Here is a 10877-nt window from a genome sequence, read left to right on the forward strand (position 1 = left end):
TTGAACAAGGTTTTAACTAAGCCTATAGCAAAGTTTCACCTGACTCATAACAGTATAAATACATTTGCCTCAACCGAGGGACTGTTCACTGGCTTTCTAACCTGATTTTCCCAGCAGCATAGCCAGCGCCCTAACCTGTGGAGTCAGCACCTTGCCTGGCTGCCTTGAGACTGATAATTAGAGGGGTGGGGAATGTCTGCTGGAGTCTTTTCCTTGTTTATAATTTTCCATGTTAGAGACACCGCAAATGAAGAGGTGGCCCCTTTAAGTCCGATATTCGTTCTCACAGGGCATGTGCTTTCAGCAGGACTCACGTGAGGATTAGACAGTTTTAGGAGCATGAGTAACATTTGCCGCTAAGTTGAGCAGATCAGACAGATATAAGGAAAATCAGCCCTCTGGGCATGAATAGTGAGGGTGGAACCGGAGACTCTCTGGTTCAGCACAGTCACCTCAAGTTTAGCTGCGTAGCCAGACTGCTCTGAGCTAGGAATGTCAGGAGAAAAGGGCGAGCTCAGGAGATTTGTGGCTCTGGGCTGGTTGACTAGAACTGGGTAGAGCCTCTTGCCTGGCACTTCCCCCACATCTGCTCCTGGCCCCAGCAAGGAAGTGCAGAAGTGAAACCAATGACGGAGGGCCCACAAGGCAACCCTGAGACAGCGTAACGGAGGAACCCATGTCAGAGATGGAGTTGGGGGCTGCCTTTTTTGACTCTCTCTGCCCGCACAGCTGCCCAGTTGGCCTACAAGGTGGGTGCGGTGATACCTTTCATTGGACCAATTCTTTTGAGCCACACGGAGCTCATCTTGTCTCTCTCACCAACAGAAGTGGGTCCAGTAAAAGATATGACCTTACCCACCATGTCTAATACCCTGGGACCGATAGGGCCACAGCTACACTGAGATCGAGCACCTAGGGCTTGGAGGCTGGGTTAGCTGGCGGGAGAGGCCATCGGTGGTGGGGGCCAGGTAAGCTGTGGAGAGCAAGAGACTGTGGGATAGCAGGAGGCTGGGTTAGTTCTGAGGAGAGAGAACCTATGGGGTGTCAGGGGCTGGGTTAGCTCTCGGGAGAGAGAGACTGCACGGTGCCCCCCAGGGTTTGGCTAAGAGGGGGTAGTTCAGGCAAGATTTTAGTGGGTTTGAAAAAATTAGACAAGGGTTGGGTCATGAACGTAATAATGGCTCCAGAATGGGGCAGCTAGGGGTAGTTTAGATTTTGAAGTCCAACCACGGAACAAGCAAGGCCTGGGCCTCTCCACCCCAACCCCCTCTGCCTGTATGTTACACTCCTCTCCCTTCCCTCTGTCTCTCTCTGTAGGTTGTAAGCTCTCTGGGGCAGGAGCCTTGTTACCCTCTGTTTGGAAGCTGCCCTTCCCCACAGAAGATCTGCCTCGCTAGATTAACCCACTTAATCATTTAAAGACCCTTGGATCGATATTCAACCAACCCTGTTGCTGCTTCTGTGTCAGCAATGGCTTGGCAGGGCTGGGAGGGGAGCAGGCTGCCAGCCAAGGACACAATTACGAGATGAAGGTGGGCAGTGCCTGACCTTTTTGGGCCCACACCGCCCCACCTCATCGCTCTTAGAAACAGTCCTACATGGAGTTCTCCTTTAAAGGGCTTCTGCTGTTTTAGGAGACCTTGAGACTGGTGCAAACTGCAATTCCTGGAGACCCGGCAAGGGCTTCCATGTCCTTTTTCAGGTCAAAGCCGTTACAGTCGTCGGGTGGAGCCTTTGGGGTCACTGGGTATCGATGCAGTATCCCCTGCAGGCAGGTTCTGGCAAGGACGAGGCTTTCCACATAGCTTGGGGTAAAATTTCCTCCCTGCCACCAGAACTCAACTCAGCCCCAGGCGTATGGGAGGTCATGGTCTCACCCATCTTTGGCTGTAGGGCTGATGTTGGTTTCTGTGAGGGCACTGCCTCCCCATCACCTGTGCCCAGCTGGGCTGCTGTCTTAGCCTAAGCTCTGTGGTCACTGCCTCGCTCGCTTGCCATTTGTAAGGCTGTTGCCCTGGACCTATTGAAGCCTGCTTGCCATTTCTGGGGAGCTGCCAGGCTTCCTGCTATCACAGTGGTTACTGTCCATGCTGTACTGTTACATTTGGTATCTGTAACAAAGGTGGAAGTTTCAGAGTAGCAGCCGTGTTAGTCTGTGTCCGTAAAAAGAAAAGGAGGACTTGTGGCACCTTAGAGACTAACAAATTTATTTGACCATAAGCTTTCGTGAGCTAAAAAGCTCACTTCAACAGATGTGATGAAGTGAGCTGTAGCTCACGAAATCTTATGCTCTAATAAATTTGTTAGTCTCTAAGGTGCCACAAGTACTCCTTTTCTTTTTAAGGGTGGAAGTGTAGATTATGAGCTCTCTGTGTGCTGTCTGTACAGCACCTAGCACGATGGGACATTGATTCCTGACTGGCGTTCCTGGATGCCACCATAACACAGATAAGAATAAGTTGTATCAAGGAATCCTTCCTGTTAGTTTTCACTGCCATTCGTTCACCCACTTTACAGGGTTACAAACGTTGTAATGCACGAGGGGCAAGGGATTAAACCAAAACTAACTCCCATCTATCCTTCCTGTTCTCCCCCTCCCACCCTTCCAGGGCGGCTGCATCACTAAGCTGGAAAACTTCATTCAGGAACACCTGAAAATTATTGGAGCGGTGGGGATTGGCATTGCTTGTGTTCAGGTAAAGGGACTGACTGACTTCTCGGGATTGGGGAAGCTTGGCTCACGTTAGAAGGACCCTAGGCCAGTGAAGCACCATCTGCTGAGCCCAGAGCATGGCTAGGGAGTTATGGCACTGATTCATTGGAAGTATGGTGTGTGGGTCTCCACAAACTGTGCTAATCTAAACTTGTGGGATCCAAGGTTCAGATGCCCTGAGCTAGTTCCCTTTCCTTGTGTCTGTGAAAACGGAGGCTTTAACTATGCTTCCGAGAGAGAAATTCCAATGCTAAAACCCAGTGCAGTGGGCTGGGGAGAGCTGAGTTACGGGTTTGCTCTGAAATGCGGACACGGCATGGGTTCTGCTGTTCTCTGTTGCAGACTGAGGGAGACCTCTAGCGGGCACCCCCACAATTGCCAGCATAGATGTTGCCGATCTGGAGTAGTTTTGTGCCCTGATTTTTTCCTTTTGCTTTGTCACCAGAAGTGAACGGTGCTGTGGTCTTGATACCTCTGTGAGGATAATGTGAAAAAGGGACACACATTCCAGGGGCGGTACATGTCGTCTTAGCCTGCCTGTATCTTAGAGGAAAGGTGCAGGGTATTCTCTCTGGTTCAAGATTCAGGCTTTCCCAGGGGAACGACAGTGGGATATGATCTCAGTTCCCTTTTTTTCTGGCTAGTAACTCAACAGCACCAATTGGATGTCTGTGACTGGTTGTAGGGGGAGACACCCTGCTTTGCTCATCATCTCTCCTGCTGTTTTATTGAAACACAGAGCTTGGGTTTCCCAAATGCTCAGCTCATCCATTGAGCACTCATTGCAATTAAGGTCCAGTAGGAATATAACAAGCTGCTTTCTCCTCGTCCTCTCTACATCCAGAATGACCCCTCCCCTTCCAGAGCTCCTGGAAGTACAGTAAATTCTCAGATGCTTTAAATCCTAAGGGGCCTGATTTTCTGTAGGTGCTGAATACATGCAGCTCCCAGCGACTTCAGCTGGAGTTGTGGGTGCTCAGCACTTCTGAAATCAGGTCCTGCGTCAGATAGAGGAGTCAAACTGGCCTCTGTGAGAAGACCCAACTGGCGGATAGCTATTAACCCATTAGGGTACATAGACCCATCTTTACACAGCTGCCCCTAAGCATATGTCATGTTTCTCAGTCTCTTATCTCCTCACCCTTTAGATCTTTGGAATGATCTTCACCTGCTGCTTGTACAAGAGTTTAAAGTCAGAACCGTACTAGGAGCACCAGGAAATCCATCAGCTCCCCCTCTACCACCACCCTCAATGTCTCAACCCCACCAGCTTCTACCCAGCAGCACAGAAACATCAGTAACCCGAGGACTTGCCTTCCTTATGAAGTGACTCTTGGATCATCCAGCACCTACCCTGCATCTGCCAGAGAAGGCCACCCTCCTTAAGGTGGCACAGGACGGCCAGGAGTTCAGTGGGTTCCCTGTGTGTTCTAGAGCAATTGAACTGCAGATCCCACTCCGCTAGAAGCTTTAACAAACCACGCCCGTGTTGCAACCTCAAAGAGAAATCATCCAAGCCCTGCCGTGAGGTATCAGGATTCCACACAAGAACAATGGTTCGCTCTGGCTGATAGACCACTCAGCAGCCTGTGCACCAACCATGAGAACAGATGATGTCTCTGTGCTGGGTGGGAGCCCACACCAATTCTTACATCCAGAAGGTTCCCCTTGGTCCGTGCCCATGCCCTGACAGAGCTGTATTCCATCTATACCTGCTCTTGGCAGTTGCTGCCGTCACCTCTCTCCATCTCCCCAGCAGGAGGGTGACCTGCCAGAACTCTGATCTTGCCTGAGGTGTGACCGGCTGGGGTTACACAGCAACCTTGCCCCTTCTTCCTCAAAGCCTCCATCCCAGTCAGAGCCCATTGGGGGAACAGGGGCTTTTTGCCTTCAGTGACTGGAGAGGGGATGTTCAATCATTTTCTGATTCTCTGCGATTTATATTTTATTTACAAAAAGAAAAGGAGGACTTGTGGCACCTTAGAGACTAACCAATTTATTTGAGCATAAGCTTTCGTGAGCTACAGCTCACTTCGTCGGATGCATTCAGTGGAAAATATTTAGTGGCTTCCAGTGTAAATGGGAAAAATTAACTTGTCCCCCCTCCTGCTCCCTGTCTGACAGGCCCTACAGTGGGCCATGAGGGGAATGTGTTGTACCTTGCCACATATGGGTGTTTAAATCCTTTGCCTTTTCAGTTGCAGGAACGGCTTACTGGAACACCAGTCTCCAGAGAAGCCCTCTTATGTGACAAGATACTCCCCAGCCGTATGGATTAATTCTTGCCCAAGAGAGACAGATGTGGAGGCTGCAAAGGAAATGCACTAAGGGTTTTGTACAGGCCTCCCTGGATCTCATTAATCAGTTAGGCACTCTCTGGCGCTAATTAAACCTGTAACCCTGTTTTTTCATTCCTCTCACCTAATAACCTGCAGAGTCAGTTTCATCTGATCGCAAAATATACTTGGTAAATTGGTAGTACCAGGGGATGCTAGTTAACTGTCTGGTTAGTGTAAATGCATGGTGACTTCACTAGTCTCCGTGGCACTTTTCCGGGCAAAAGACGTCTATTGCCACCATAGTCTCTCCCTATGGCTGTGGACCATGATGCCAGCTGGGTGCTAGCCTGAATTCCTGGCAGCTGCTGTGCCACCCCAGGTATGTTACTCTGAATTGCCCGTGTTCCATCAGTGCTTCCAAAGGATAGACCTGGCACATGGGCACCTGGCAGGCTTTGCACACACAAGTTGGTGCAGCTGTGAAATTTACATAGCGCCTTTAGAGACACATGGGTGAAAATTTGGTCCTCGAATGCCCAAACTGGCAATTAGCTCTGAAGTGAAACTAAATCAGGATTGGATGCCTTTCTAAAAGCTCAACCATCAGAGATAGGTTTGATGCAGGAGTCACTGGGTGGAGTTCTCTGGCCTGTGTTATGCAGGAGCTCGGACCAGATGATCAGAATGGTTCCTAGTGGCCTTGAAAGCTAGCTCAGGTCTGTAGAGTGGGTGGCTAGTTCCTGAAGGCTGCAGTATGAGAAACATCCATGTGGGTTATGGGAAAGTGCTTTTAAAACATTCCAGGCCTAGGGGAGTCGGTGAGCTCAGCCTTAGGGGTTGGTGCAGGGCATTGTGATGCTCAAGAACAGCCTCTTTGGCTCACCGAGAAGCAGGTGGGATACTCAGAATTGTGTGTGGCTGGGTCCTGTCCAGCCCACTTTGGTGCAGGGCCCTGAAGTATAGTCCTTGTGGGAGGGAGGGGTTCCCATTCTAGCCACCTCTGTAGAAATCCAAACTCTCCTTGGGCTTGCCCCTGAATATTCCTTTCCTTTCGGAGCCCTCCAAGCTCTGCAGGGTGACCGTGATCCTGGTCCTCCCCAGATGCTGCAGTGCTGATCCCTGTTTCACCACCAGCCACTCCTGGCTCCTTCCCATCATAAGCATTGTCAGTGACGCCCTTCCATCCCAGGAATTCACTATACGCACCCAGCACAGCGTCCTGTGTATGGTCACCCCTGCTCCAAAGGATTTACATTTACAGCAATAGATTCATGGGATTCCATGGAGCTGGATCCTATACCCTTCCATGCTCTGATTAAGTTCTGCTTCACAGAGATCTCTCTGGTCCTGGTGCTGGAGGGGAGAAATCATAAGCTACTAAGGCACGTAACTTATCCCTGATGATCAGCAACTGCAAATCCCATCCCCCAAACTGATCATACTCCTCTCTCAGTCCCTTCAGAAGTTGGCCAAGGACAGCAGATCCAGGGTGAAGTGTTGACTGAAAAGCACACGTTGGGTTGTGCAGTGAAGTGAATAACTCAGGGCTGTGTGGGTTGGCTTTCTTGAGAGTCCCAGCCAAAGAGTGTCTGAGGGTCCTTGGAGATACTTCCTTTGTCAGTAAGAGTGAACAGAGGTGGGGTGTGGGTTGAGAAAGTCCGTTCACTACAGGAAGACAGTATAAGCTGAGTGACTTATTCCCTTCGTTGGCCTTTATGGAGTTTGTTGTGACTCTGGGCACATACTGAGCCCGGCAGCCAGACAGTTAACAGTTCTGGAATCTCCCAGTGTCCCACAGGGCCTGTTACACCATCAGGAGGCTTTGCTCCACATCCCAGAAGCCTCCCAGTAAGCGGTTAAAAGGTGATGAGGTGAAAAAACAAATAAGGGCAGGTGAAACTGGGAATCCCCAATGCAGCAGCAACATGAAATAATTCTCGATGCTAACACAGGCAAAGAGCGTGGTGGAGGGGCATTTTTGCCCCTGGGGTGGTGGAAGGGGGAAAGAGAACCTAAATTATTACAGAACGCTCTAAAGGATAAAACTCTAAATTATTGCTCGTTTTACTCTTCAGTTCCTGAGAAGTTGACTGTTAAAAAAAGGAAAATACTGAGCACGTTGCTTGAAGCAATATTTTTAGTTACTTAAGTGTGTATTGCCAGTTGTCTGTACCCGCTCCCTGGAAGACGTACTGTCCAGAGGCAGGGAGTGACCAGGCAGAATGGCCAGGCCTTTGTCTTGTGAGCTGTTTTATATTTCCCCCATGTCATATTCATGCTTTTTTTTATAACTCAGTTTAAGTTGCTGGTCAATAGACAATAAAGCTAGAGACTCTCTACTTATCCTTTGTAACCATACCAAAGAGATAACATGCAGTAGTGGTTTATCAGGGTTGCAGCGACAGAAAGGGTCTCAGAGAAAACAGGCCAAAGCTGGAAAGCAGAGGTTCTAAGTCTGGGGGTTCACGATCCTCAAAGGGGTTGCAAACAACTGTGAGGAAATCACGACGACCCTGCCCTTCCCATGTTGCTAAGTGGGAGTGGGGGTCTCCATATGGAAAAGCTTGAAAAGCGCTGATCTCCAGGAACTGGTTTGCAGCGTGCTGAGCACCCGCGGGTCCTGGGAGCTGTTGATGCTCAGTACTCCTGGATAGCCGATCCTGCAAGGTGCTGAGAGCCATTAACCCCCATTGAAGCCAATAGAAGTTTAGGGCACTTGACACCTCCTGTTCCCCAACAAGAGGCCTGATCCAGAGCTCATGGACATCTATGGAAAAACTCCCATTGGCTTCACTGGGCTTCAGATCAGGCCCATGCTGAAGCCTGTGTCTCGGGGCATGGGCACGAGTGTGCATAGTATACAGTACATAGTGTAAATAAATAGCGAGCATGGGAGGGAATAAAAAATCCCGCTGGACCCAGCTGGTCCTTCTAACCTGAACAAGTTGATCTGGGAGAATAGAGTGGGAAGCAGGAGACAAATTAGTTCCTTGGCACTGTTTAGCCAGCTTTATAGGGATCCAGTCCCACAAGGTGCTGAGCAACCATAGCTCCTATGGTAGCTGAGGACCCAGGATCTTGTGGGGTCAGACCCTGAGTGAGCGCACACAGAGGTGTTTACACACAGTGTGCCGCACCGTATGTATTACAGTATTTTTCAGGAGGCTCAGCTTCACGTTCATTGCCCGAGTGGGAAAGGCCCTGCTGGCCATGACACGTGCAAAGAGTGGCAGCTGAGGCCAGCTCAGTATGGCTCCCACAGGCTCTGCCAGGGGGCAGCTCCTATCCAGCCCAGCTGCTAGTGTTGCTGCCTCTGGCCTGCCAGGGGCTGTGTGTTCAAGTCCTGGCAGCAGTAACAGGCAGGATGTGCGTAAACAGTGAGTCCAACCCCTGGCCGGAGAGCCCGGTTAATTCTGCTCTACTGTCTGCCCACCAGTTGCACCCACGCATGCTAAACTTAACCGAAGTCCTCCACATCCGGTACAGGGGCTTGCACTAGCTACTGCAGGGCAATGGAATGCAGCGCCAGTGTTGTGCCATATGATGAGATCTACTTCTGTCTTGGGGCCTGTGCTGCAGGGATGCATTCCTGTGTCTGCGGCCTGGGCACACGCGTGCCCTTGGCGTAGCTCGCAGCAGTCGAGCCTCAGCCCTGGACGTGTGCACGGAGAATGCCGGAGCGGATGAGTCTGGCAGCCTCTCTGCAGTCCAGCTTTGAGCTCACCCTGTGTTTGCCTTAGGAATTAAAAATGACAACCATAACCACAAGCGTCCCCCTTATTAGCCCTGTGCCAATGTGTTAGGAGCAAAACCCTTGGGGGAAATGTCCTCCTGCCATTAACATATCTGACCACAGAGTGGCACTCTGCATGCCACAGACAATGCGGCGTATGAAGCATTGCTGCATCCCAGCTACCTGAGCTGGGCCTAATGCAAGTGCAGCTTTCGGGGTGGGGGTTGGGGGTGCGTGCCAGGTGTCTCGCCGGAGCAGAGAAGAGGCTATTGCATGTAACTCCAGAAGAGTCGAAGTGGAGAGGCCTCTGCTCCCCTCCTCTGACGGAAGGAAATTAGTCGCAGCTCTAGAGAAATGTGCATTTTCACATCGTATGGTAGATTTTGTTACCGCAGACTGCGCTGAGGTTGGCCTGGGGAGTGGGGAAGTGTTGCAATGTACTCAGGCCTAAAGCGGGGATGTGACAGCAAAAGTCTGTTCAAACCACCGTATGTAATAAATACAGTTCTTGGTTCATCCTTTCCCTGTCCTTCCCTCCTGTTCCTAGCTTTGTTTCCTCCCTTGGCAGTTCACATGCATTGGTACGGGCCCAGCCAGAAGTGTCACACAGCACTTCCCCCACTGAGCACCATCGGCTTGGGATGAGCTCATTCACTTGTACGTCCTGAGCTCACTGCGGGCCAGTTACACTTTATTGTTACGCCCATCACGGTTCTAATTGGCTTAGCTTTTGGAGCCCAGTGGGCACAGGACAAAATCTCTGGTCCCTTTGGAAAACACACCACTCCTCCTGGGATAGTCCTCCTCACTTTCACACCTCAGGATAACCCCACTGCCCCCTCCTTATTGCCATATGCTTCACACTAACCCAACTGCCCGTTCCCCAGCCCCATTGCCCTCTCCCCGTTGCCGTCTGCCCCACACTAACCCAACTATCCCCTCCCCATTGCTGTATGCCTCACACTAACCCAATTGCCTTCTCGCCATCTCCAAGGAGATGCCAAGCCAAGAACATGCATTGGGATCTCTGCAGAGAGCCCCACTCCTCCCATGTCTCCTATTTAATCTGGAGGGTTTCCCATGAGACCCTTGTTTCTTTTGCAGCCTATGAATCCCCTCCTTGGTGTTGTTCCTTGCTGCTATTTCCCCTGGCGCCTGTGCACAGACCCCGTGCCCATCCCCACTTACTCCCTCTCTCTGTCCATGGGGCTGCCCATAATATCGTTCATCCCCTTGATCAAACAGGAATTATTTTGTGGAAGTCCAAGGGCTCGTGTTATACAGGTCAGACGAGGTGTTCACAGTGCTCCCTTCTGGCCTTCGAATCTATGAGTCTGCCTCATGCTGCTCTACCCTCCTCTCAGTGCTCTGAGCGGGGTTCAGCAAAGCACACTGCTTCATGGAGAACATAATATTGCGAACGCCTTAGTTGCAGAACGGTGCTTTTAGCCATGACTGATTTTTTTGTATAACTGTTTTTGTACTAATGTGGAGGGCGGTTGACACTGAAATTGGGATTTGCGAGATGTTAGCCCATTACCAGGGCACCTGTTAGCGTTTCGTTGCCAGCCGCCTGTCTTTGGTTCCCAGCGCCCTGGCTGGCATGGCTGGCGCAGAGACCGAGGCGCTGCACGCACGTCACGCATTGGTTAGCCCTGGCCAGGTGCGTGCCTGTGAGGTGCACATGTGTTGCTCACTGCACCGCTGGCTAACGTTGCTCACACGCGGCCCTGGAAGCTGCTATAAGATGCTAAATAGCAACTGGGGTTTTACTATTCTGCTATTTGTAACTTGGCCTGTTTCCATGCTATTAAAGTGCAGCTATTATAACCTCCAACTGTGTCACGTTCCTCTTTGGGGAGAGGTTACTGCAGGAAAAACACCAGCTAATAAAGCTGCTCTGTTTAAAAGCCGCGTCATGACTAGGGGCTGTGGCTGGGTTGGTGACATCTCCTGGCTTGCTGGGAGGGTAGGAGGAATAGACAACAGAAAGATCAATGCAGAGTCCCTAGAAAAGGTAAGTCGGGGAGGGGGAGGGGGTGGGTTATTCACTCAAACAAGGTATAATCATGAACAGCAGGGATGGCTGGTGCCCAATGAACGTATTCAGTGAATCATTGTTCAACCATTAAGCATACAGGGGTTTAAAACC

At 50.7% G+C, this 10877-nt stretch overlaps 1 protein-coding gene across 3 annotated transcripts in view; it reads left to right on the plus strand.

Moving 5' to 3' along the window:
- CD151 (CD151 molecule (Raph blood group)) overlaps positions 1–9586 on the plus strand; it is a 61984-nt gene extending 52398 nt beyond the window's left edge. For all 3 annotated transcript variants that reach the window (XM_074954787.1, XM_074954789.1, XM_074954788.1), the window contains 2 exons: positions 2610–2696; positions 3862–9586. In XM_074954787.1, coding sequence (XP_074810888.1) covers positions 2610–2696; positions 3862–3921 — 147 coding nt within the window. In that variant the 3' untranslated portion in view covers positions 3922–9586. The remainder of the gene's footprint in view (positions 1–2609; positions 2697–3861) is intronic.
- Positions 9587–10877: the final 1291 nt, after the last annotated feature.

The sequence above is a fragment of the Natator depressus genome, chromosome 6 (genome assembly GCF_965152275.1).
Source record: "Natator depressus isolate rNatDep1 chromosome 6, rNatDep2.hap1, whole genome shotgun sequence".
NCBI lineage: Eukaryota > Metazoa > Chordata > Testudines > Cheloniidae > Natator > Natator depressus.